The sequence below is a fragment of the Silene latifolia genome, chromosome 2, assembly GCF_048544455.1.
Source record: "Silene latifolia isolate original U9 population chromosome 2, ASM4854445v1, whole genome shotgun sequence".
Classification (NCBI taxonomy): Eukaryota; Viridiplantae; Streptophyta; class Magnoliopsida; order Caryophyllales; family Caryophyllaceae; genus Silene; species Silene latifolia.
This window is the reverse complement of record NC_133527.1, coordinates 154,364,651-154,389,075: the sequence shown is the minus strand read 5'-3', so window position 1 is coordinate 154,389,075 and position 24,425 is coordinate 154,364,651. Positions and strand designations below refer to the sequence as shown.

At 41.9% G+C, this 24,425-nt stretch overlaps 2 protein-coding genes and 1 non-coding gene across 3 annotated transcripts; 2 read left to right on the top strand and 1 right to left on the bottom strand.

The window, feature by feature from the left end:
• The first annotated feature begins 5,277 nt into the window (after positions 1 to 5,277).
• Positions 5,278 to 6,480, top strand: LOC141641484 (uncharacterized). The gene has a single exon (XM_074450143.1). It carries the CDS (start codon positions 5,278 to 5,280, stop codon positions 6,478 to 6,480), a length of 1,203 nt encoding a protein of 400 aa, XP_074306244.1.
• A 7,112-nt stretch (positions 6,481 to 13,592) lies between these two features.
• Positions 13,593 to 15,210, top strand: LOC141643152 (3-ketoacyl-CoA synthase 5-like). Its single transcript, XM_074452193.1, has one exon. It carries the CDS (start codon positions 13,652 to 13,654, stop codon positions 15,011 to 15,013), a length of 1,362 nt encoding a protein of 453 aa, XP_074308294.1. The 5' UTR covers positions 13,593 to 13,651; the 3' UTR covers positions 15,014 to 15,210.
• Positions 15,211 to 21,576: 6,366 nt separating this feature from the next.
• On the bottom strand, positions 21,577 to 21,685 carry LOC141645137 (small nucleolar RNA R71). Its single transcript, XR_012544724.1, has one exon. It is a non-coding gene; the product is annotated as a small nucleolar RNA R71 (small nucleolar RNA).
• Between the last annotated feature and the right edge of the window lie 2,740 nt (positions 21,686 to 24,425).

Here is a 24,425-nt window from a genome sequence, read left to right as displayed (position 1 = left end):
CATCAGTTTACTCCAATACACCGCACGTAAAAGCAAGGCATCCATGGAAGCATGGAACTGTGAATTAAGTAGTCTTACCCACCTCAGATCCAGAATAAAACGAATGGTTTACACCATAGAAAAAAAACAAATAAGATAGAACAAACAGCGAATTAATATATACCCTCTCATTCAAACCAAAGTGTACATTCAGTTTTTAGGTGTCAAACTTCACAAACTTTGATCGTGAATACCGTTAAAAGTATTAAAGTTTGAAAGACAAAACTTATATATAGATAGATTTGTGATGAAAAAACTTTCATAAAATGTTATTTTTTGTAAAATAAAAACACGTATAAATGAAGAAAAATACGGTAAAATAGCGGCTCGAAGACCACCCAAAAAAAGTGTAACCTTACCTTTGATTTGAATGAAATGAAGCATTGTCAAGAATTGTCGGAAACATATTTCTATTCTCATTAGCATTTCATTCAGCAAAATAAACAATGCACGATGTTGTATCATATTTTGAGTAATCACCAATCCTTTCCTTACATTTTATCCCGGAATAGCAAAAACCTTGAAGTCATACTTTATGTCTAATAAATAACTCGATTATTTTTATTGACCCGTTAAAATTAGTTAAGCTTTAATCATACCATATTAGTCTAATTTAACTTGCATTATTGACCAAAAGGGTACCATTGATATAAATATTGAACCTTGTTAGGCCCAAAATCTGGATATGGGCTGACTTGGGGCAGCAGGCCTGTGAGCGTTACGGGATGCAGGGTATCAGGGAGTTAGGGTGCCAGCGTCAGCAAGCAGCGTAGGATATGGGCTTTGGTCCACGCGGGAGAAGCTTATGAGAGTCCAACATCTTGCGAGATCCGAAGAAGGAAAGTCCTACCCAATGTCAAATTAGGGATAACTTGGAGGGAAAGCAAGAAACCCTAGTCCAACGAGCTCCCCTATATAAAGAGCTTCAATGCAAAGACGAAACATTATCAGAAAATACAAGCATACGAACTGTATTTCCTCTCGAATTATAGTGAAAATATTGGTGGGATTCCGTCTCCCCCCGCGGTTGTTTCCCACATCGGGTTTTCCGCGTCACCAAAATAGCTTGTATTCTTCGTTTAAGTCGTTCATACAGGAAAACATACAATAATCATTCAAATCGTAACATAGACCTAACACTAAGACCGCTTTAACCCTAAATTGGTAGAAATTTACCAAAACAGTTTGGCGCCCACCGTGGGGCATAGTGGTCGTCTTCGTTAGTAAGTCTACTCAACATTCAAAACATGTCCGGACACAAGGAAACCACCTCAGGCAACGTCGGCGGTGTACCATCTCCTTCGACAGCAGCAACACAGGTACCATCTCCTTCGACAGCAGCAACACAGGTACCATATTCTTCGACAGCAGCGACACAGGTACCATCTCCCTCGGCAGCAGCGGCAGCACGTACAACTTCGGTCCGGACCACCACTGCTGTTCAGATACCAGCAGCCAGGCAAAGTCAGAGTTCCCAGGTAGCAGAAAGCCCATCTTCGGGAAGGGCTCAGACTAGAGATCCAGGAGTCGTCCAGGGACAGCAGGAAGTCGTGCAGTCTGAAAGAGGAGCATAACCCAGGCAACAGATTCAGGCTCCTCCAAGCCCCACCAGCATCATGATAAGCGGGTTGGACACATTAGCTAGGACCATCAGGACTATGCAAAGCGAAAATCGAAGCATGAGATCCCAGATGGAAGAAGACAACAATCTCCTCCGAGCGCAGATCAACAAGTTAAGGAGCCAGGCCGCTAGTACGGCCCCTTGGATGCAGGAAGACAGATCTGCAAGGCCGCCACGGGTATTACCACGTGAAGTAGCACTCAGGCTGGACATGGATGGAACACCACAGCCAAGAGGCGGTTTAGTCCCAACAGGACTGGGGGCATTAACGCCAGATGAGGAACCAGCACGCCAAGAACCTACACCTACGTCAGGCGCGGTAGGACATCAAAGAAGCAGGGCTGTAGTTGCGGTCCCAATAACCAGGATGCCAGTTACGAATCAAGTTGAATATACCTGGGAAGGCACTCCGGCGGCAGCAACATCGCAGGCACGTCAAACAGAAGTCCTGGAACAGCAAAACGTCGTACGAGGAGCAGAACGTCAGTCACAGGAGCATCTGCGACTCACCGGGAGAGAGACATACATAGAACAGCAGTAACAGGAACTACGGAGCCTTCTCCGGAGGGTCCCAGGAATGCCTCTGCCTATGGAGATGGCGGCACCAGAAAGCTATGCTGACTCACCATTCACTGACAATATAGCTACAGTGGCCTTACCAAAAGGATTTAGCGTCCCAACGATGACCCTCTTCGATGGAACCACAGACCCTTGTGATCATATCAGTCAATTCAAGCAGAAGATGATGGTTACTACCGCCACGGGAGCCTCAAAGGAGGCATGTATGTGTAAAGGATTCGGTTCAACCCTAACCGGAGCAGCATTACAATGGTTCGTTGGCTTGCCTAACGGGACCATAAGTTCATTCGCTGATTTAGTCAATGCATTTAACCAACAGTTCTCCGGAAGGAGAACACCCAAGCAAATTAAGCGACACATGCAGGATCGTCCGGAAATAGGTGAATCAATCAAAGATTATGTCACCAGTTCAATGTAGAGAAAGTCTCAATACGGGTCGCGATACGTCCCACCGCCATCAACGCCTTCAGCGGGGCACTGATAAGGAATCCAGCCTATACAAAGAATTAACGATGTACCCTTGTGAAAGATTCGATGAAGTCCAAAGAGAGCTACGGCGGCATTAAGGTTAGAAGAAGACATACAAAGGCTAGAAAGGGTATAGCAAGCTTCGACAAGACAAGCGAAGTTTGCAACGAAAAGAAAGACGACAGAGCTAAACCGCATGTGGACCCAATATCGCAGGGGGTAGCGAAAAAACTCAAAGAAATTGACGACTCCCAACATCCTCCTAAACTATCTGAATACGGATTCAACACGGGAATGGAAGGACTGCTGAAAGCACTGAGGAGCCTGGGCGATCAGGTAAGGTGGCTGAAGCCTCCCACACAGGACCGACCCAAAGACGACAGAGACAACAACAAAAGATGCGAATGGCACCAGGACATAGGTCACAGAATAGAAGACTGCTACAGGTTGCGAAAGGAAGTAAAGTTTCAGGTACGCAAAGGAAACTTGGATCACCTGCTATCACGTGGGGGCAAGCAGGATAGGAGGGAAGAAGCAAATCAGGTGCTTCCTTCTGCTCCACCCATATGCACGAAAATTATTAACGTGATAACAGGCGGATCCGAGCTATCAGGTTTGACATATTCCGCCGTTAAGAGGAAGGCCACCGGAAGTAAAGGGGATCGTCCAGAAACTTCGTATAGGGTAAGCCAAAGTAATTTACCCCCGGTAACTTTCGATGAGACTGACATAGAAAGCGGTGCAGAGCAACATGATGATGCCCTGACTATAACGTTATCCGTTGGCAATTGCACCGTAAGAAAAGCATTAGTGGATACAGGGAGATCTGTGAATCTCATCATGCTCGAAACCCTCAAAACTATGGGTTTTGATAAAGAAAACTTGATAAAGAAATCTGTGCTCCTGGTGGGATTCAGTGGTGAAACCGCGCATTCAGTGGGTGAGATAAACATCCCAACATATATTGAAGGAGTGAACAAACTAGTAAGATACCTAGTCATTGAGGGTCCAACCACCTACAACGTGATACTAGGAAGACCATGGCTGCATCAGATGAAGGTGGTGCCCTCAACATATCACCAATGTCTCAAGTTCCCAACACCATGGGGTACAGTCACAGTAAAAGGAGATCGAGAGGAATCCAGAAACTGCTACGCTCAAGCCCTCAAGGCTACAACCAAGCTCCCTTCATAGCAATTACAGAACCGGGGCACCTCGACAGAATATAAGGAGCCTCCCTCAGAGGAACTGGATCAGATACACTTGGACGAGGCACGCCCGGATAGGACAGTGTTGATTGGGGCAACTTGCAGCGAAGAGTTGCGCAGCCAGCTAGTTCAATTTCTCAAGAACAACATGGACTGCTTCGCTTGGTCCCACAATGATATGGTGGGCATAGACCCATCCGTTATTTCGCATAAATTAAGCGTGAATCCAAGCTGCACCCCAGTACAGCAGAAGAGAAGAAAATTTGCGGCAGAAAGAAATGAGGTCATCAACAAAGAAGTAGACAGTCTTAAGCAAAGAGATAAAATTAGAGAAGTCAGTTACCCTGAGTGGCTCTCTAACGTAGTAGTGGTACCCAAGAAGAACGGCAAATGGAGGGTGTGCGTAGACTTCACAGATCTAAACAAAGCTTGTCCCAAGGATCCCTTCCCACTGCCACATATCGATGCAATGGTGGACGCTACTGCAAGACACGAGGTACTCACTTTCCTCGATGCATGGAGCGGTTATAATCAGATCAAGATGCATCCACAAGATCAAGAGAAAACAGCATTTATGTCAGAAAGAGGCATATATTGTTATAAGGTCATGCCCTTTGGCCTAAATAACGCCGGGTCCACGTACCAACGGTTGGTAAATAAAATTTTCAAACAACAAATAGGAAAGACCATGGAAGTATACATAGACGACATGGTGGTGAAGTCCAAAAAAGCAGGAATGCACATGGAGCACTTAGCGGACACCTTCCAAACATTAAGGGAGTTTAAAATGAAACTTAACCCGTCCAAATGCTCGTTTGGGGTATCTTCAGGAAAATTCCTAGGGTATATGGTGACCCAGAGGGGAATTGAGGCAAGCAAAGAACAGATAAGAGTAATACTCCAGCTGGAATCACCCCAGAAGCCGAAAGACGTGCAGAGGCTGACAGGGAAGGTGGCGGCCCTAAATAGGTTCATATCAAGGGCCTCAGATAGGTGCAAACTGTTCTATGATATATTGAGGAAGAATCAAAAATTCGAATGGACTGAGGAGCATGAAAAAGCATTCGCGGAACTCAAAAGCTACCTGAGCACGCCACCATTGCTCGCGAAACCGGAGCAAGGGGAACCTCTATTCTTGTACCTTTCAGTCACGGAAGCAGCTGTAAGCGCAGTATTGGTCAAGGAACAAGAAGGAGTGCAGCATCCCATGTATTACATTAGCAAGTCTCTGCTTCCTGCAGAGACCAGGTACACTTCCTTTAAAAACTAGCACTGGCTTTGGTTACTGCTTCTCATAAACTGCGACCGTACTTTGAATCTCACACCATCCATGTCATAACCAATTACCCGCAAAAGACTATTATGAGGAAGCCTGAACTTTCAGGCAGAATGACTAAGTGGTCAGTACATCTTAGTGGCTATGACTTGCAATTTGAACCCAGAACGGCGATAAAATCCCAAGCCCTAGCGGATTTCGTCTCTGACTTCTGCCCCGCCACCCGTAGGGAGGCAGAAGAAAGAATGCTGGCGATAACAGGGAATCAGGATGGTGAAATATGGACCTTGTACATTGATGGAGCCTCAAATGCGAGAGGGGCTAGCGTAGGTCCGGTCCTTCGATCTCCTAAGGGAGACATGATAGTGCAAGCCATTAGGTGTGAGTTCAAGGCAACCAACAACGAATCCGAGTATGAAGCTCTTATACTTGGGATGCAGATGGCGTCAGGGCTCAACGTGAGGAACCTGAGGGTATACAGTGACTCCTTACTTGTGGTAAATCATGTAAACAGCGAGTATGTAGCGCGTGATCAAAAGATGATAGCTTACTTGAAAATAGCCACAGAGCAAAAGTCAAAATTCAGAACATTCAAGATAACTCAGGTGCCGCGGGAGCAGAACGTGGAGGCAGATGCTCTGGCCACGTTGGGATCCACCTTCCAGCCCGCAGAACTGTCAAACATACCGATTACTCATGTGTTGACCTCAACCATCCAGGGAGAGCCAGATCAGAAACCAATGAAAGAGGATGTACACATGCAGTGTGCACAAGGAGCCAGAACACTGGTTTACGCAGTAGGCCAGCAGGATACAGATTGGAGGGTTCCATACCTAAATTGGCTGAGGGATGGGACACTCCCTGAAGACAGAAAGGAAGCACAAAGTTTCAGAATAAAAGCTTCCAGATACATCATGATTGATAATATTCTCTTCAGAAAATCATTGGCAGGACCATGCCTCAGGTGCTTAAGCAAGGAGGAAGCTGAAACGGTACTGAAAGATGTGCACAGCGGAGAATGTGGGAACCACGCTGGAGGACGGAGTCTGTCAAACAAAATCTTGAGACAAGGGTATTTCTGGCCCACCATGCGCGCAGACGCCGTAAATCACGCTAAACGCTGTGAGTCATGTCAAAAGGCGGCTCCAGCAATCCACCAGCCAGCGGAACCAATGCATCTGATTATCTCTCCATGGCCATTCATGATGTGGGGCATGGACATAGTAGGTAAACTGCCCAGGGCTCCAGGAAACAGAGTGTATATGTTAGTTATGACCGACTATTTCTGAAAGTGGATTGAAGCAGAGGCAATGACAGAGGTAAAAGAACAGCAGGTGATCTCTTTCATCAAGCGCAACAGCATAAGCAGATTTGGGATACCATCCGAGATCATATGCGACAACGGGTCCCGATTCATATCGATAACACCAAGGGCTTCGTGCATGATGGAACATAACACCGAGAAAGTCACCCCGGATATCCACAAACCAACGGCCCAGCCGAGTCCAGCAATAAAATCATTGTGGAGAACCTCAGAAAACGGTTGGAAGAGTTGGGGGGAAAATGGGCAGATGAACTACCACCGGTACTCTGGTCAGACAGAACAACACCGAAAATGGCAACAGGCCAAACTCCATTTAGCCTTGTATACGGAGCAGAGGCGGTGATACCCTCAGAAGTTCTGGTACCCACGCACAGATACGACTGTCAGACGGCAGAGCAGAACAAAATTGAAATGGCCAGAAGCCTGGATACAGTTGATGAGCTACGAGAGAGTGCCTACATACGCACGGCATCATATAAACAGTCGGTAGCAAGGACATATAACAAGAATGTCAGAATCAGGACCCTTGAAGTAGGGGACCTCGTACTCAGAAGGGTATTCGAAAATACTAAGAACCACAAAGCAGGCAAGTTCGCCTACACATGGGAGGGGCCATATCAGGTCGAAAGCGTTATCAAGAATGGGGCATACAGGTTGATGACCATGCACGGTCAAATCCTGGATAAACCCTGGAACATCCGTCACTTGAAACGGTACTTTGTCTGACAAAGTGCCAAAACTTTAGTGTACAAAGGACCTTTCGAAAGTCCGTGAAGCAAAAAAAAAAAAGAAAAAAAAAAGGGGTGGGGGTTAGTATATGCCTTAGGTGTCAGTGTGTTTCAGAAAATTTTTTGTTTGTTCCTTTTTCCTTAAACTTTTTTCTTCTTTTTTAGTCAAATAGAGTCGTTTTTAAACCAAGTAGTCCAGGCTGTGGCTTCCTGGATCCAGGTGTTTCCCTGGAACACCATGAGATAGCACCAGGTAATTTGCGCTACTTTGGACCTTAAAATGCTTCTACGAAGAAAGGCTTTGATACTAATGTTGGTTACTTGTCAGACGAGGAACACTTTGAGGGTCCAGCCCCTGCCACGTGAGGCTACGAAGACGCTTATCTTAAGTCAAGCCACGTGGAGAGCATACGCCGAGGTAGCGCGCAGGGTACGACATACTAAGACCACCCATACCTTAACGTTAACTCAGTAATCCCATAGCTATGTCATCGATCAAAGAGTGCACGCACCGATTTCAAACGTCTGGAACCACAACGAACGCAACATTCCTTGTTAGTCAGAAACATTCAATGAAGGTACGCTCTAATTAGCTAACCCTAGTGATAAGATATTTTACGTCATGGGTAAAATATGTTATCAAAAGTCTGTCGCCGAAAACAGAGAGCCGTGCACTGGCCAGTCGCTTCCCAGGTATATCTATGTGGAATCAAAACTCCAAAATCAAAGGCAAAAACGCAGTATAACAAAAGTAGGGCCTGAAACCTGGGCCCGAGCTACTTTAAAAAGGGCACACCGCTACCTTTAGCAGCGCCATCAAAAGTTAAAAACTCCACACCGCAGTACAAAACGTACCAAAACAAGGAAGAAAATGAAAAAGAGTTTTTTACAAAACTTGCGCCACACAGGGCCAAGTCCCCAGAAAATTTGAAATAAAATTTAAGAGAGGTCAATCATCTCGATAACTGCCTCCTGACCATTGCTCTGCTCCCCATGCTCTGTTTGCTCCTCCGTTGCAGGTGCCTGAATAGCCCCAGGAGTTGCAGCGGCGCCATCACCAGCCTCCCCAGCCAGGATCTCCTCGACAGTCCCAGAGATGGCTCCAGAAATATCCATGGCTGTATACTCAGGCTCCGGGTTAGCGGCTTGACCCGAGGTGGAAACAGGGCGCTCAGGTCCATGCCATTGGGAAATGCACGAGCAAACTCTGCCAGCTCCTCCTCCAGGTTCCAGACGTGTGCCTCCCCTCAGTATAAGCACGGATGCAGTCAATCCGCCCCTCAAAAGCAGTATAGGCCCCCACATTTTTGGCTAGCTCAGCCATCTCTTCAGCGCGGGCCTCTGCCTTTGTCAGCCCGGCAGTCAGAACGCAGTTGGCCTCCTGGGTCCTCGCCAGCTGGTCTTTAGCTACCTCCTTCTCTTTTAAGGCCACATGGAGCTGCTCCCTCAACTTAGCGCAGGTAGCTGTGAGCTCTTTGTTCTTTCCCACAGAGGCCAGACATTCACCCTTGGCCCTCTGCAGCATCTTACGAAGATAGAGGGAGGATTGGAAAGACTGCAACGAAAAAACGTTAGTTGTGGAAGCACAAGGGTAAAGGAAGAAAAAGAAGCAGTGAAAGGAGACTCACCAGGAAGCAGTGTTCCGCAGCCAGGTCGGTCATATCTTGGGGAGAGTTCGAGTCAAACGCCTTGGAGCAAGCCGGGGTCAGAAGCCTTTCCAGTGCAGGCCAGTAATTGGCACGATCAGCGTCCCCAAACTCAGCGGGAAGGCGGAGCAGCAGCTCGTCAGTGTGAACAGGGGATCCAGGTGCACGCGATATCGGGGTCACTTCAATGGGCTCTGGAGCAGGCCTAGAGGAGGAGCTCCTTCTTGAGGAGGCAGGGGAGTTGGAGGAATCAGCGGTTCTTTTCATGGCATGGCGCATCAGGATCTCGGAGGCAGACGGTCTAGCACTTCCTGCAGGGGCGCAAGAACGCAGGGGATCAGACTAAAGAACCAGTGGGGGTAAGAAATTCCAGGAGATTGAAGGGTGTTTACCAGAAGACATGGTTTCCTTGGTAGTAGAGTCGGCTAGGCCAGAGAGCAAAAGGGGAAACAGCCTGCGGTCCTCAGGGGTGGAAAAGAGCTTGGCAACAGAAGTATCCTCGTCCTCGGATTTTTTGGGGTTCGTGAGTTCTGCATCAGATCAAAGAGTAAGAACAGTAAGTGACAAGAACAATAAAAAATGGATATGCGAAATATACTTACTCTTAGCAAAAATCCAGCGCTCGAACAGGTAATCAGCATGAATGGGGAGAGAATCAAGCTTGACATAGAAAAAATCCTCATACCACCCGTCGTCCTTCCCTTTAGCAGCCGACTGGAGGAAGTTTTCAGTCTTCTCCACGGCCCTGAAAGTATATTGGCCGTGCCCCAGTGACCGACACTCAAACCTATGGGCCAGATCTGATAACCCAATCTCCGCGCCCAGGCTATTGTTCAGAGCAACGGTGGACAAAAGGATTCTCCATGCATAAGGGGCGATTTGGGCCATGGGTAGGGAGTTCAAACGAATGAACTCTTGAATCATCAGGGGAAAAGGAAATCTAAGGCCAAGGGCGAAGGGATAGGTATACAAGCATATCCACCCCGCGCGGAGGGCGTCTTCTTTCTGGCCAGGTTTGGGGATGAGGATCACCACATCGTCACCCAACCCCAGCAGAGCTTTGATCCTAGGTATATCCTCTTGGGTTAGGTGGGAGTCGCCGGAATGCGGTCTTTTGAGGACTCCCTGTGAAGGGAAGTCATCGTTTTCGAGGTCGATGGTGGTGGAGGAAGATGATGTTAAACGGGTCTTAGCCATGTTAAACGAAGAGAGAGAAGCGAAAGTACCTGAAAGGACGGATGAAGGCGGCGCTGGCAGTGAAAGGACGTTGACGAAGAAGGGATTTGGGGAGACGGAAAGTTGAAGGTTTTGAGGAGGCGAAATGATGATGAAAGAGAAAATGGTGGGCGGATGAGATTAAATAGGAAGGGGTAGTTGGGGTTTTCAGAAATGTGAATTGAAATGGAGTATGCGAGAAGTCACTCAACGATACACTGCAATTTCCCGCTCAAATGATTAGGGTTGCACTTTTCGCAGAAAATTGGGGGCAAACTGTTAGGCCCAAAATCTGGATATGGGGCCGACTTGGGGCAAAGAGCCCGGGAGCGTTACGGGATGCAGGGTATCAGGGAGTCAGGGTGCCAGCGTCAGCAAGCAGCGTAGGATATGGGCTTTGGTCCACGCGGGAGAAGCTTATGAGAGTCCAACATCTTGCGAGATCCGAAGAAGGAAAGTCCTACCCAATGTCAAATTAGGGATAACTTGGAGGGAAAGCAAGAAACCCTAGTCCAACGAGCTCCCCTATATAAAGAGCCTCAATGCAAAGACGAAAGATCATCAGAAAATACAAGATCTACACCCTAGCACTCATAGCAAGCATACGAACTGTATTTCCTCTCGAATTATAGTGAAAATATTGGTGGGATTCCGTCTCCCCCCGCGGTTGTTTCCCACATCGGGTTTTCCGCGTCACTAAAATTGCTTGTATTCTTCGTTTAAGTCGTTCATATAGGAAAACATAAAATAATCATTCAAATCGTAACATAGACCTAACACTAAGACCACTTTAACCCTAAATTGGTAGAAATTTACCAAAACAAACCTCAAGAATACCATTAACACATTTTTAAAAATGAAGGTATCATTGACAAAGTAACAAACCACAAATATACCTTGAGAAATTTTCGTTAAATTTTTATGTCTAATAAATTACTCGATTATTTTTACTGTCCCATTCCGTGAATTTTCAATCGATATTTCACCTCTAACTTTAAATGCTGCTTGGGCCATAGAGTGTATGTTTAAATGCATGGTTTTACGAATGAATGCTATAATTGCATATCTAACTCGAGAGAAACAAGTAGAAAAACTTGGCTAGTAATTTCCCAACCTCCCCTCATTGGACCTCATCAAGTCACCATTATGACCTCTATCTATATATCGGGACGTACAATAATGGTGTTCACAATATGCGACCACTATAACCAACACCCCATTAATTCATCAGACATTTTTGTTTAGGGAAATGATATATACAATTTAATGGGTTGTATTTAATCATTTAATTAAAATGTCTTGCTTGTGATGGGTTAATCCCATCACAAGCTGAAGACCTTTCACAAAAAAGGAGAGGGGACAAGGTGGGACACCCCATTTGCTTCCCCACTCACCTCTCATGAGTATTTTGTGAGAGGAAACGTTATTCGTCACAAGCTTGTGACGAATATCGCCGTCTTCAATGAGATTTTGCGTCATTTAATACCCTTCCAAATTTGGTATTAATTTAGAAATTAGAGAATAAATTACACATGAATCAATATAATTAATGCATAAATTAAGTATTTATTTCCTTTTTTAGTTTCTTAAATATAACTCATTGGGTTGTATTTATCATAACCCTTTTGTTTAAGACGTAATATCGTCTTAAACTTAAAATGGGTCAAATACATTGGAAAACAATGGTAAAATACATTGGAAAACGTAAAACGTAAAACAAAGGTAAAATACATTGGAAAACGTAAAACGTTTGTCTTATATATTTATGTATGGTGATATTAACTCGTTTTAAACTAGAGATGGATAGTACCGTCTTAAGCAAGACTAACTGTTAATTCATACTCTCTCCGTCCCGGTTAAGACTAGTGTTTTTGAATGACAAATGTATCATTATAGATGTGAATGATCAAAATATTCATAAAAAACACCCGCTAATATAGAATGGTAGAAAGATAAACAAATGAATGAGACACATAAAATGAAAATGGTAAACAAGAAACCGAAACGGAAAGAGTACAATTATTCTTTTTTGTGATGAGACGTGACTTGTAACATCATATAATCACCTTTGATTTTTTAACATTATTTTAATTGATCATGGGACATTAAACTTATGACATGCCACAAATTCTAATTCATAAAGATACCTACGGAGTATAATTTGTCAAATTACAATACTCCGTATCAAATACTCCCTTGTCCTAAATTCTCAATCTTTAGCTTATTTTAACTAAAATACATCTAATAAAGAATTACGAAATAAAGAAAAAGGTAAATAAATAATTTGAATACATTTAAGGTATATTATTTCAATTTTATTCAGTTATTTAGCCAAATCAACATAGAATGTCACATGCTCCATGCTACTCAGGTAAGAGCATAGTAAGCTAATGATGCTTCGGGATACTGGACTCTAACCAAATAGGTGCAGTACTCCACCACTTCGCCTAGCATCATGACGCTTGCATATCTGCATTGCTCTCCCACAACAGTTTCAGTGAACACGCATTTACGGGGTACGGACTAATCATTGATTTAATATTATAACCTATGTCGAATAATTTAGGTCATAAAGTCGCTTTCTGTGTATCTTATTATGTGGTTTTGATGCCAATTGCCAACTACTACAACATATACGAACGAAATGTATGTTGGGGAGAAGCAGTAGCACAGTATTTCGGGTAGAATTAAAGCCTCTTCTGAGTTGTCAATTTTAATTGTGGTAGTTGATTTTTCTCTTAAATGTTCTATACGGAATATTACTCCTACAATGCAGTTGATAAAATTTGTATAAACCATAAGACAATACCCACTATTCAGATTTCCAAATGTTTATTTTACAATTTTCGTTACATCAAATTTCTGTTAGAATATAAAATCAATCTTGAGATTCTAACCATCAGCTTAAGTTTTTTGGTTGAGATGGTTAATTGACATGGTATCAGAGCCATGTGACTAAAAGATCGATCTTGGCACTCCAAGCATGAGCTTAAGTTTTTGGTTGAGATGATTTCTTGACAAATTTCGTATATACATACTTTAATTTTTGTCATAATGATATTCATCAAAATAAATAGTTAGGTGTATATGTTCATCCAAGTAAAATGTCATATTCATTCGTAATGATAGTAAGTATTCTTTCCACCCCGAGCAAAAGGAAAACAGTGAAAAGCAACGTCTGATCTATATGATATAACTTTTAATTTCAACAACATATTTATCTTCGTGGCTCCCTTTATACCAAATTCTCTTGTGCAATGAGTGACAACTGACAAGCAATGAGTAAATGTATCACAAATTCTCTGATTAGGATTGAAGAAAATGACAACGTTTTTCAAAGCGGTCACTATTTACCAAAAAAAATGGTTACATTTTACAAAACAAATACGGAAAAAATCGTCATACAAGAAAATTACTGTATACGTATAAAAACTTCCCATGGATCGGGAGTATATCACTAGACATTCTATATATAGAGAGTCCGTGTTCTCATATACTCCCCAACCAAAAACAGAAAAGTAGCAAATTACAACATACGCAAAATAGAATGGAAGTTTCCTCCATTATACTTGATTCCTTTAATATATTTAGTAATAATTCCCATATTATTTCCACATCATTTATATTCCTCATTTTATTATTAATATTCATATTCATATTATACTCTAACACAAAACAAAGAGTTGTCTACCTCCTAGACTATGCTTGCTCTCTCCCTTCAATAGAATTTAGAGCTCCCTTTGCAGCCATCATTGAACACACTATGATCATGTACAAACACAACCCGAAAGCAGCTCGATTTCAATTGCGTATCCTAGAACGAGCCGGTGTAGGTGAAGAAACATCTCTTCCCCTTGTAATCCACTACATACCACCCCAACCCACCATTGATATGGCTCGTGACGAGGCTCATATTCTAATTTTTGATGCGATCGACCATCTTTTTAAAAAGACCGGGATCAAGCCGAAAGACATTGGCATACTTATTACAAATTGTAGTCTTTTTTGCCCTTCACCTTCACTATCTTCTATCATAGTGAACAAGTACAAAATGAGGAGTAGTATTAAGAGTTTTAGTCTTTCTGGGATGGGGTGTAGTGCTAGCCCAATTTCGGTCGATTTGGGTCGTAAACTTCTACAAGTTTGCCCTAATTCGTATGCATTAGTCGTTAGTACCGAGATTATAACACCTAATTGTTATTTAGGCTCAGAACGGTCCATGTTGATCCCGGCTGCCCTTTTTCGTATGGGTTGTAGCGCAGTTTTATTGACTAATAAATCCTCCGAAAGACACCGGGCCAAGTATAAGCTCCTCCATATAGTTCGGACCCATTTAGGGTCCAATAACATGGCCTATAATAGTGTAACTCAAGAAGAGGACACCGAGGGTTATTTGGGTATTTCACTATCGAAGGATTTATTAGTCATAGCAGGTGAGGCACTCAAATCTAACATAACCTCACTTGGACCATTAGTTTTACCCGTATCCGAAAAGATCCGATTCGTAGTCCATTTCTTAGCTAGGAAATATTTAGGGCCTTATGTTCCTAACTTTGGCAAAGTGTTTGATCATTTTTGCATTCATGCCGGGGGACGGGCGGTCATTGACGAGCTGCAAAAGGGGCTTAAGTTATCAGCCCATCAAGTAGAGGCCTCTAGGATGGTACTACATAGATTTGGGAACACAAGTTCATCTTCAATATGGTATGAATTAAGTTACATTGAAGCCAAAGAAAGGATGAAAAAGGGAGATCATGTTTGGCAAATAGCATTTGGGAGTGGATTTAAATGTAACAGTGTAGTATGGAAGTGTAACAGGAATATTGAAGCAAATGTAGATGGGTATGGTCCTTGGAAAGATTGTGTTCACAGGTATCCTGTTTCTATTCCTGATAAGGTCGAGTTATAAGGAGGTAAACAAACGATGTGTATCACAAATTGTTTGCTAAGATTTTTTTATGTTAAGAGCAATTCATTATCAACAAAACTCAAATGTAAACTCTTTCCATTATTTAGTTCTTTATTGTAATTTGTTAATCTAAAATATTATTCTGTCTCGCACAGTCATTTGTTTACCTATTCCATTTTGGGTATCTTAGTTAATTGTTTACCTTTCTGCTTCATACATGTCTTTGATGAACAATTTGATCTACTTGTCATCTAATAATTGATTCCCTCCTCTTTGCTTGGTCATGTAGTATAATGTTAAGATGGGAATAATTACTTAGCCTTTTTTTTTATAAGGTAAGAAAACTAAATTGATCCTCTGGAATAGGACCGACCTATCGTATCTCATTCTTTCGGCTAAATGGTTAGCCTTGCATTCATTTATCAAAAGAGTATATATAGATACAATATAACTATGTAAGGAGATCCATTACTTGGCTTTGCAGAACATCTTAGCAAAATACATACATAATATGTAAGCCTAATACCCCCATCAAACTAGCGCATGTAAATCAAGAATGTCCAGTTTGCGAAAAAGAAAAGAAAACAAAATTGTTGCGTTCCAAGTGCCTTAGTGTATATGGCAGTCACTTGCTCATCGTCGAAACATGTGAAGGGCGAATTTACCCGTCTGTAATAGTATCTCGTACAAAATAGCAATCCACTTCGATGTGCTTCGTTCTCTTACGGAAAACCGAATTATTGTTACCAGGAAACCCGTCCGGAACAACCGCTGATAACGCTTAATATCCTCAAGAAACGCTCCTTGAGCACGACCTAGCTGATGGTGTTTGTCGATAGGAGTAGGTGCTGGCATGGAGCCCAGGAAACCCGTCTCAGAAATAATACTAAAGGTATACTTGCGTTGATTAAGAAAATTGCCTTCTGCATTCCGTGCCACTTATATTCCCAAAAAATATTATAGAGGTCCTAAATCATTCATATGAAAGCAATTGCTAAGATAGGATTTAGAGGCCGCATTATGTACGCCCATCTGATGCACTTCCCACTTCTTAATTGCATCCACATCTAAAGAAACACATATAGGCACCATTTTTACGTCTGGTGCAAATGTTTCACCATAATCCAAGCCTTCAACCTGATTGTGACACTCCCTTCTTACCCGACCAAGTAATTGGGAGATGTTATTAACATCTAGGTTTTCCGAGGCGGTGAATCGAAGATACAATCAAGAAACATTTATTATAAATAAAGTATTTAGTGATTTACATAACTATAAACAAATAAATGGAAAGGTACAACTCATAACCACTATACTCTTCTAGCCAACTATACTCGACTCGGATGTCATCAAGGTTCGTCCCATCTCCCATGTGCTACCAAAGACAACATGTACTCAGCATGCTCCCCATATGATCGGAAATATCATATGGATCGACATAGGCCACCCCAGAAATAGGTGAGAATTACTGTAATACCTCGTAGTTTCTAAGGCGTTCACTCGACCGAGTTGACCGAGTATAACCAATACTAAACTTAGTGGAGTTGTTATAATGTCTGCTTATAGAAGGGTCGTCTTAAAACTATCATAACTTGAGATCTAGACATGCTACTGATGTCATTCCAATTGGAGGTAATAGTTTATTCTCTTACGATTCCAACGGTAGTTCACACGTCCTAAATGACCAAGAAACTACTGAGATATGAATGTTTTACCAAAACTGGTCATTGCTGAGAACTGTGTCGCACTCGACCGAGTGAAGTTCACTCGACCGAGTAGACTCTCCACTTGATCGAGTGCCGCTGTTTTCAGAACACGGGATTTATCCCTTTCTCCCCTAACCCTAAAATCATTTTCACCTTCCTCCTTATCTCTCCAAACTCTCTCCCTTATCTCTAAAATCCTCATAAACACATTTATATGGGATTCAACCTTGGATTAGATGATTTTTCACCTTCTCCATCATCCTTTCACCTTGTAAGTTGAGATCTACCCCTTTTTCTAGTCTTATGAACCCTAACTTTTTGGGGTTTTTGATTGGGTTGATTAATTAGTAATTATTGTTAATATATGGATAATTAGTGGGTAATAATATGGGGTTTTGTGTTGTATTATAGTATAGAATGATTTGTGATAGTTATTATGTGATTTATGTAGGATGAGGCGGTTTTATGAGATGAATACTTGGTGATTTCGACTAGCTTATGGATTATGCTAAAAGGTAGGTTAATCCTACTCGGTTTCAATAATGTGGTGTTGTTTATGTTGTAATTAGTCTCACATAAATTAGGCATTTGTATTAAAACATGTTTAATAGTTAATTTCATCATTAAGAGGATGGTTATGAGATGTTGGGTTATAATTCATGTATTGGTTGTATTTGTGTGTGTGGAGGATATGTTGTTGTTGTTGATTGTTTGGAGACGTAAGACGGTTAGGAGACCGTCTTACGCTTGAGTCGCCTCTTGGAGCTTCCCACTCCGAGAGGGGTGTGCACATTAATGGCTTGAGTTTGGAGGGACGCGTGTGGTTGAGACACGACGTCTGGCAGGGGATCCGGTTGGCTTCTGGACCCGGTACGTCTGGGCGTGTCCCGGTACCTGTTTGTGGTTGTTGGTATGTCTTGGCGTGTCCCGGTACCAGTGTGGTTGTTGGTATGTCTGGGCGTGTCCCGGTACCGTGGTGGTTGTGGGTGTTGGAGTTAGTGTCCTCCACAATAGTGCGTTAACATAATAAATCTCATTACTGGAATATCATCAGATATTTAATTATTTGATACTCATCAGTTGATTAACGTAAATCGATAACGGTTGGCTGACTAGAGTTTGACGTTATTGTCGTGAGACGGCGGTGATCAACTGACCCCTATCGGTCACACCTAAAGGAACGAACCCCAATAGACAACTAATTAATTGTATGAGATACAATTTATTTAGTCCCTTGATTTGTAGACGAAGAGGTTAGTCGATTATATTTAGAGAGATTTCGAGTTGCGAACTCGAGGAGCGGCAGTTATTATTTAATTATGCGATAATTGAGTAATAAGTTTTGGGAGACGGGTTTTAGATAATTAACTGTTAATTTACTAAAATTGTACTAATTGATTAATATTAGTACGTAAATAATATGTGTAGTGGTACACGTATATTTACGGAGTGAATTGGACGAATTAATTATGGAAGTATTTAAACATGATACGATGTTTAAAATACAAATTACACGGATTTGTGCGACAAATATAAGAACCAACATGGACCCGTAAATGGTCAAGTGGACCGTGTAAAATAAGAGTAGTGGATGATTACTCACATAATCATTTCACCTTATTTTGTATACTACCATAATTTATCTTATGTAAGTGTTTACATGTGATGTAAGATAAAAACATAAGACAAAATTTCTCCACTCCCTCACTCCACCTCCACCCGCCACTTCCCTTCCTATATACTCCATCTATTGTTCACAATTTACACTACCTCACTTACTCACTCTACCTACTTGCATGTGAACAATTTTTATTCATCTCTCTAAAATAATTATTAATCACTACTAAGTTGTTAGTATACATACATTAATATTTACTAAGAAAGTTAGTAAAATTAAAATATTATGAAGGGTATAAAATTAACAAGTTACTAGTCAATACTTGTTATTATTTTGGGTTAGTTCTTGGGTGCAACAAGAAGGAGATCTTCTTTTTGAAGATTGCAAGGAGGATCTTCCATTTGGAATAAGCTAAAGAACAAGCTAGTAAGGTGAACTAGTTTGTGCCCTTTTTACCACAAATTCAATGTAAGGAAATTGTTTTTCCTTATACTTTCTTTTTTTGCTTTCATATTAGCATGAATGTTACCTAGATCACCTAAATTTTTGGGACATGCATACCTACTGATAGTAAAAAGTTTGCGGAATTTTTTGGTGATTTTTAAAGTTATTTTGCTATTTTTAATGATTTTTTGGTAGAAAACCGAGTCAAAATGTCGCATTTTAGTTAAAAATTGACTAAAAATAGTTAAAAGTTGATTCGGTGCATGGATTTTTTATGGTATTTCATGCATGTTTTCTACTGTTTGTATGCAAAAGGTTGAAGGTTGGTTCGAATTTTTTGCATGTTTATTGATTTTATGAGATAAAAGTCGATAAAAGCCAAATTAATTAATCATAATTTCGAAACTTTTGATTCTGCCCATGATAAATTTATGTACATTTAATAATATTATTTAAATGTCAAAAGTGATTTTGCATGTGTGTTTTCACTTTGTTTTGATGTTTATTGGTGATGCGTGTCTAAAATACGATGTTTCACACTTTATTCTACACGCATTTCAGAGCTCAAATGTGCAATATATGCCATTATTTCCCTATTTTCCTCTACTTTTGTGTTTTTGTCTATTATTGCAGAAATATGAAGAATTGAGCGGAAATCGAGCCGAATTCGTCCCTAAGTAATTAACATTGCATTTGACATGAAGTATTGACTCGAGGAATGAGCTTGGTGCGCGTTTCAAGGCCTAAAGATAGCAAAAGCATGGGTGCGTACGAGTTTAACAAGCGAAGAAGTGCTTCTCGACATTGCAGCCTGCTTCAGATGGCTATATCTCGAGTTCTAAACCTGATAATCGAGTGATTCCAATTGGAGGTGAAAGCTTATCCTCTTAGCTTTCCAACGCCGTGTAGAACGCCTGATTTGACCAAGGAACGAAGAAATGGCAGCTGTTTTAAGATCGGTGCGCGCTGCAGAATTCGTCAGAATGCACTACTGTACATCAACCTTGGTCGATCGACTGATGCTTATGGTCGATCGACCAGAGCACGAGATCAGAAGCTACTGTTCATTATAGGTTGGTCGATCGACTGAGCAACATGGTCGATCGACCAAGTTCTGAGCGATACGCGGATTAAACATAAAGATCGAGAAATACAAAGCCCAAAGCTATATTAGGTTTAGGGATTTAGTTACGTTAGTTTGCTATATAACGTAACCTGACTAAGAACTTCAATTATTCAGTTTTTCATTAGATTCTTTATCAGTTTAGTTTATCAAATAATTAGGGTTTGGGAAACTATTTCGCATTGGATTTTCGTTGTGCTTTCAATCATTCCGTTACAATTCTTCTGCGATCTTGGTATTCTTCTTATTCCAGTTTATTAATTTATTCGCATTCATAGATTTAGAATTGTTAGTTAGTCTCCCGAACCCAATTTATCATTATTGTTAATTGTTTGTTCATTCGTTTTAAGCATGAATTCTTCTACTTATTTCGTTAATTTCATTGTCGTTATCATCGTTAGTATGAGTAGCTAATTAGTTTGTGCTAGGATGTAGGGGAATTATAGCGTAGGTGGCAATATGATGAACACGGCCTGATTCGCGTGTTGGTCGATCGACCGCCATGCCTGGTCGATCGACTGACCACGTGAGGTTTTTATTTTTGTTTTAATTGTTTTAATTCTTAATTTGACGAATCGAGTGCACACGACTAGTTGAATGTTTAGGATATGACTGACCCATTAGATCGAGAGATAGGGACAGTTGTTAGATCACCAATTAAAATGACTAAACTATGCTGAGATCGAAAGATAGGTAAAGTTTAGATTATAAGTCACTTTTCAGGACGAAAGTTAGTATTAGTGATATTAGGGACTTATAGCGAGATCGAAAGATGCTATTTGTTAAGAGTGGACCGAGAGGACCTCTTTATTTCCCGCCTCATGTGTTTTGATTTAGACCTGTTTAGTATGCTGCCGCCGAAACTATAACGAACCGACAATCCTTACACCCCTTTTATTATCAATTTTCATCCGTATTTTGTTTATTGTCTTTATTTGCTGTTAGCTGTAGACCAAATCAATTAAACCCCCACTTTCGTTACCTTAGACTAAATTAGACAGCTATTAATTACATTCGCCTCCTTGTGGTTCGACCCTGTTACCACTAGCCTAGGTTAGTTTTAATAGGAAATTATAAATCTTATTTTTGGTACTCACAACGACGGGTATCAAATTTTGTTCCTTGAGGCCGTTGCCGGGGAGACGGTGTAATTCTGTTTGCTTTATTTTAGTTTATTTTCTTTGTCTCAGGGAACTTTTGTTCCTTGAGGCCGTTGCTTACCTTTGCTTCTAGTTTTGCTTTTGCACAGTTAGAGGACAGGTTTTTGAGAGGAAGACTTGAGTACTCTCATTTTGGAAGCTATGGCTACAATATATGATAATTTTCAGCCAAAGGAGCACCACCTTCCAAAGGGGCAACAGTTACCTACCCCTTCTACCGGTAAATTCGAGTTTCGTTCCTCTTATATTGATTTAGTGGAACGGAATCGATTCATGGGTCTACCGGATGAAGACCCCTTGAAACATATGGAAATTTTCACGGACTATTGTTGTTCAATACCTATACCGGAGGGGGTAACTCAAGATGAAGTAAAGGGGTTCATGTTCTTATACTCCTTGAAGGATTGGCGCGAGATTGGTATCGCTACCTCGATAGAGTAGCAAATGAGTCACCGATTGGACATCTTTAGCACTAGCCTTCTACAAGAAGTACTTCCCGCCTTCAAGACTCGATGCCTTGAAGAGTAAAATCACGAGTTTTCAGCAAGGAGCCGACGAAGATTTTTGTGAAGCATGGGGACGTTTCAAAAGTTTGGTCCGAGCTGTCCCCCATCATGGTTTCAAAGAATGGTATCTTTGCAATCTATTTTACAATGCTTTATATGATGATTACAAAGTTATTTTGGATGCAAATTGCTAATGGTAGGTTCCAAAATAATACCGGTCAAAGTAAAGGTTGGAACACCATTGAGGAGATGGCGATCCATAAGGTGAGTTTGGAAGTTCACGTGGTAAGTCACGAAAGCAAAGTGAAGACATGATCATTGTTGTGTCACTTATAACTTCCATTTCTACCCGTCTCGAGAAACTCGAGACTTCTGAAGCTTCCAAAGGGAAAGTCGAAGTTCCTATTCAAAACTCAGATGAGATTGAGAAGTTAAGGGAGATGGTCCAACTCCTTTTGGTTCAAGTGGCGAATATGGAAGCAGCCGGGATTGAGTCCTCACAGAACTTTGTGAGACAATTGGAGAATATGGAGGCTAAGCAAGCCGCTAATTCTTCAATTAAATGTGAAGGGCCGGTTGAGACGATCAATGCCATAAATCTCAGAAGTGGCCTTTCTTATGAAAGTCCCGACAAGCCAAAGGAAGACTCGGGAATTGATGAAGAGGCTCGTTTGAATTCTGATGCAAAAACGAGTCTGAATGCCAGTAATTCAGGTCGATCGACCTGCATTCCCAGTCGATCGACTGAACTGTCAGACAAAATAGTTTCTGATCAGAAACTATTCACACCCAGCACATCCAGTCGATCGACCAACATCCTCAGTCGATCGACTGAGACACCTGATGACGATAATTCTGAACAGGAACTGTTCACGCCCAGCTTACATGGTCGATCGACCACCCATACCAGTCGATCGACTGGATCTCCAGAGCAGGATACAAATCCGTCAACTAGTTTGCATGATTCATCACTCATTGATGGTTTGACGGGGGTTTTAAACCTACGGAAGCCGAAGGTTACTGGATCTCCAGAGCAGGATGCAAATCCGTCAACTAGTTTGCATGATTCATCACTCATTGATGGTTTGACGGGGGTTTTAAACCTACGGAAGCCGAAGGTTACTGATCCTACGGCCAGTGTTGCAGTCCCGTATCCGGAGCGTTTGAAAGCTACCAAGCTGGAGCGTAAGTTTGGTAAGTTTCTGGAGATGGTCCAGAATCTCGAGGTAACGGTTCCTTTCACTGATTTAATTACCCAGGTACCCTCTTACGCTAAATTTATGAAAGATATCTTGAATCGTAAGAGAAATTTTCGTGATAATGGTAATGTTGCGTTTGTAGAGGAATGTAATGTTCTTCCACAAGTTAATGTACCACCTAAATTAAAGGACCCGGGTAGTTTTTCAATTCCTTGCACTATAGGAAACCACGTAATTGGAAAGGCCCTTTGTGACTTAGGGGCCAGCGTTAGTGTCATGCCGTATTCTGTTTGCGAAAGGTTAAACATTGGTAGACTTAAGGTGACCGATATTACCGTTAAATGGCAAATAGATCGACTCAGAGACCTATAGGTGTTCTAGAGGATGTACCCGTTCGAGTGGGCAAGTTTTTTATTCCTGTCGATTTCGTTGTTTTGGACATTGCAGAGGATAGTCAGATACCTATCATTTTAGGGAGACCGTTCTTACATACAGCTAGGGCTGTGATAGATGTCAAACGCAGAACCATCACCTTAGAGGTAGGGGATGACACCATTGAGTTCAGTCTTGCTCACAAGGCAACTGAATCTGCTGATGAGGATACGTGTTATTCTATTGATGTTGTTGACAGGATTGTTACTTGTAATTGGAGGGAATCCTTAGCCAAGGATCCCTTAGCTGATCTAACCCATTTAGATGAGTGTGCAGGTAATACAGTGGAGAATGCTGAGGAGCCAGATGCTTTGGTTGCCTCAATGGAGAGCTACGAGCTCAATGAGGAAGAAGATGAGATGCTTTTGAGCCTGGCCAACGATAACTTGGTGAACACTTGCTACACCATTGAAGCTGATTCTGTCTATGCTGTAGAGGTAAAGGTGCCAGAGCGTAAGCCACTTCCCCCTAATCTTAAGTATGTTTTTCTAGATGATACGGAGTCATGCCCACTATTGTTAGCTCTAAGCTCAACGATGACCAGCTGTCTGCTTTGATGTGTGTACTTAAGAAAAACAGGAAGGCTTTGGGTTACTCTTTGGATGACATTAAGGGCATCAGCCCTGATATTTGTATGCACAGGATAGAGTTGGAAGAAGGCCACAAGCCTTATAGACAGGGTCAACGCAAGTTGAACCCAAAGATGCAGGAAGTTGTTATGGCCGAGGTGATGAAACTACTTGATGCAGGTATTATTTATACAGTTGGCAACTCCAAGTGGGTTAGCCCAGTTCAGGTAGTCCCAAAGAAAGGAGGGACTACCGTGGTTAAAAATGATAAAAATGAATTAATACCAACTCGAGTAGTGACAGGGTGGCGGATGTGCATTGATTATAGACAGTTAAATGCCGCCACTAAGAAAGACCATTTCCCCCTCCCTTTTGTTGACCAAATGACTGAAAGACTTGCTTCTAACAAATTTTTCTGTTTTCTAGACGGATATTCGGGTTCTTTCGGATCCCTATTCATCCTGGACGATCGAGTAAGACTACTTTTACCTGTCCCACAGGGGTGTTTTTGCTTATCGTAGAATGCCTTTCGGATTGTGTAACGCCCCTGCTACCTTTGAGAGGTGCATGATGGGGATTTTTTCTGATTATATAGAGAATATTATGGAAGTATTCATGGATGATTTCTCGGTTTATGGCAAAGGACTTTGATCGT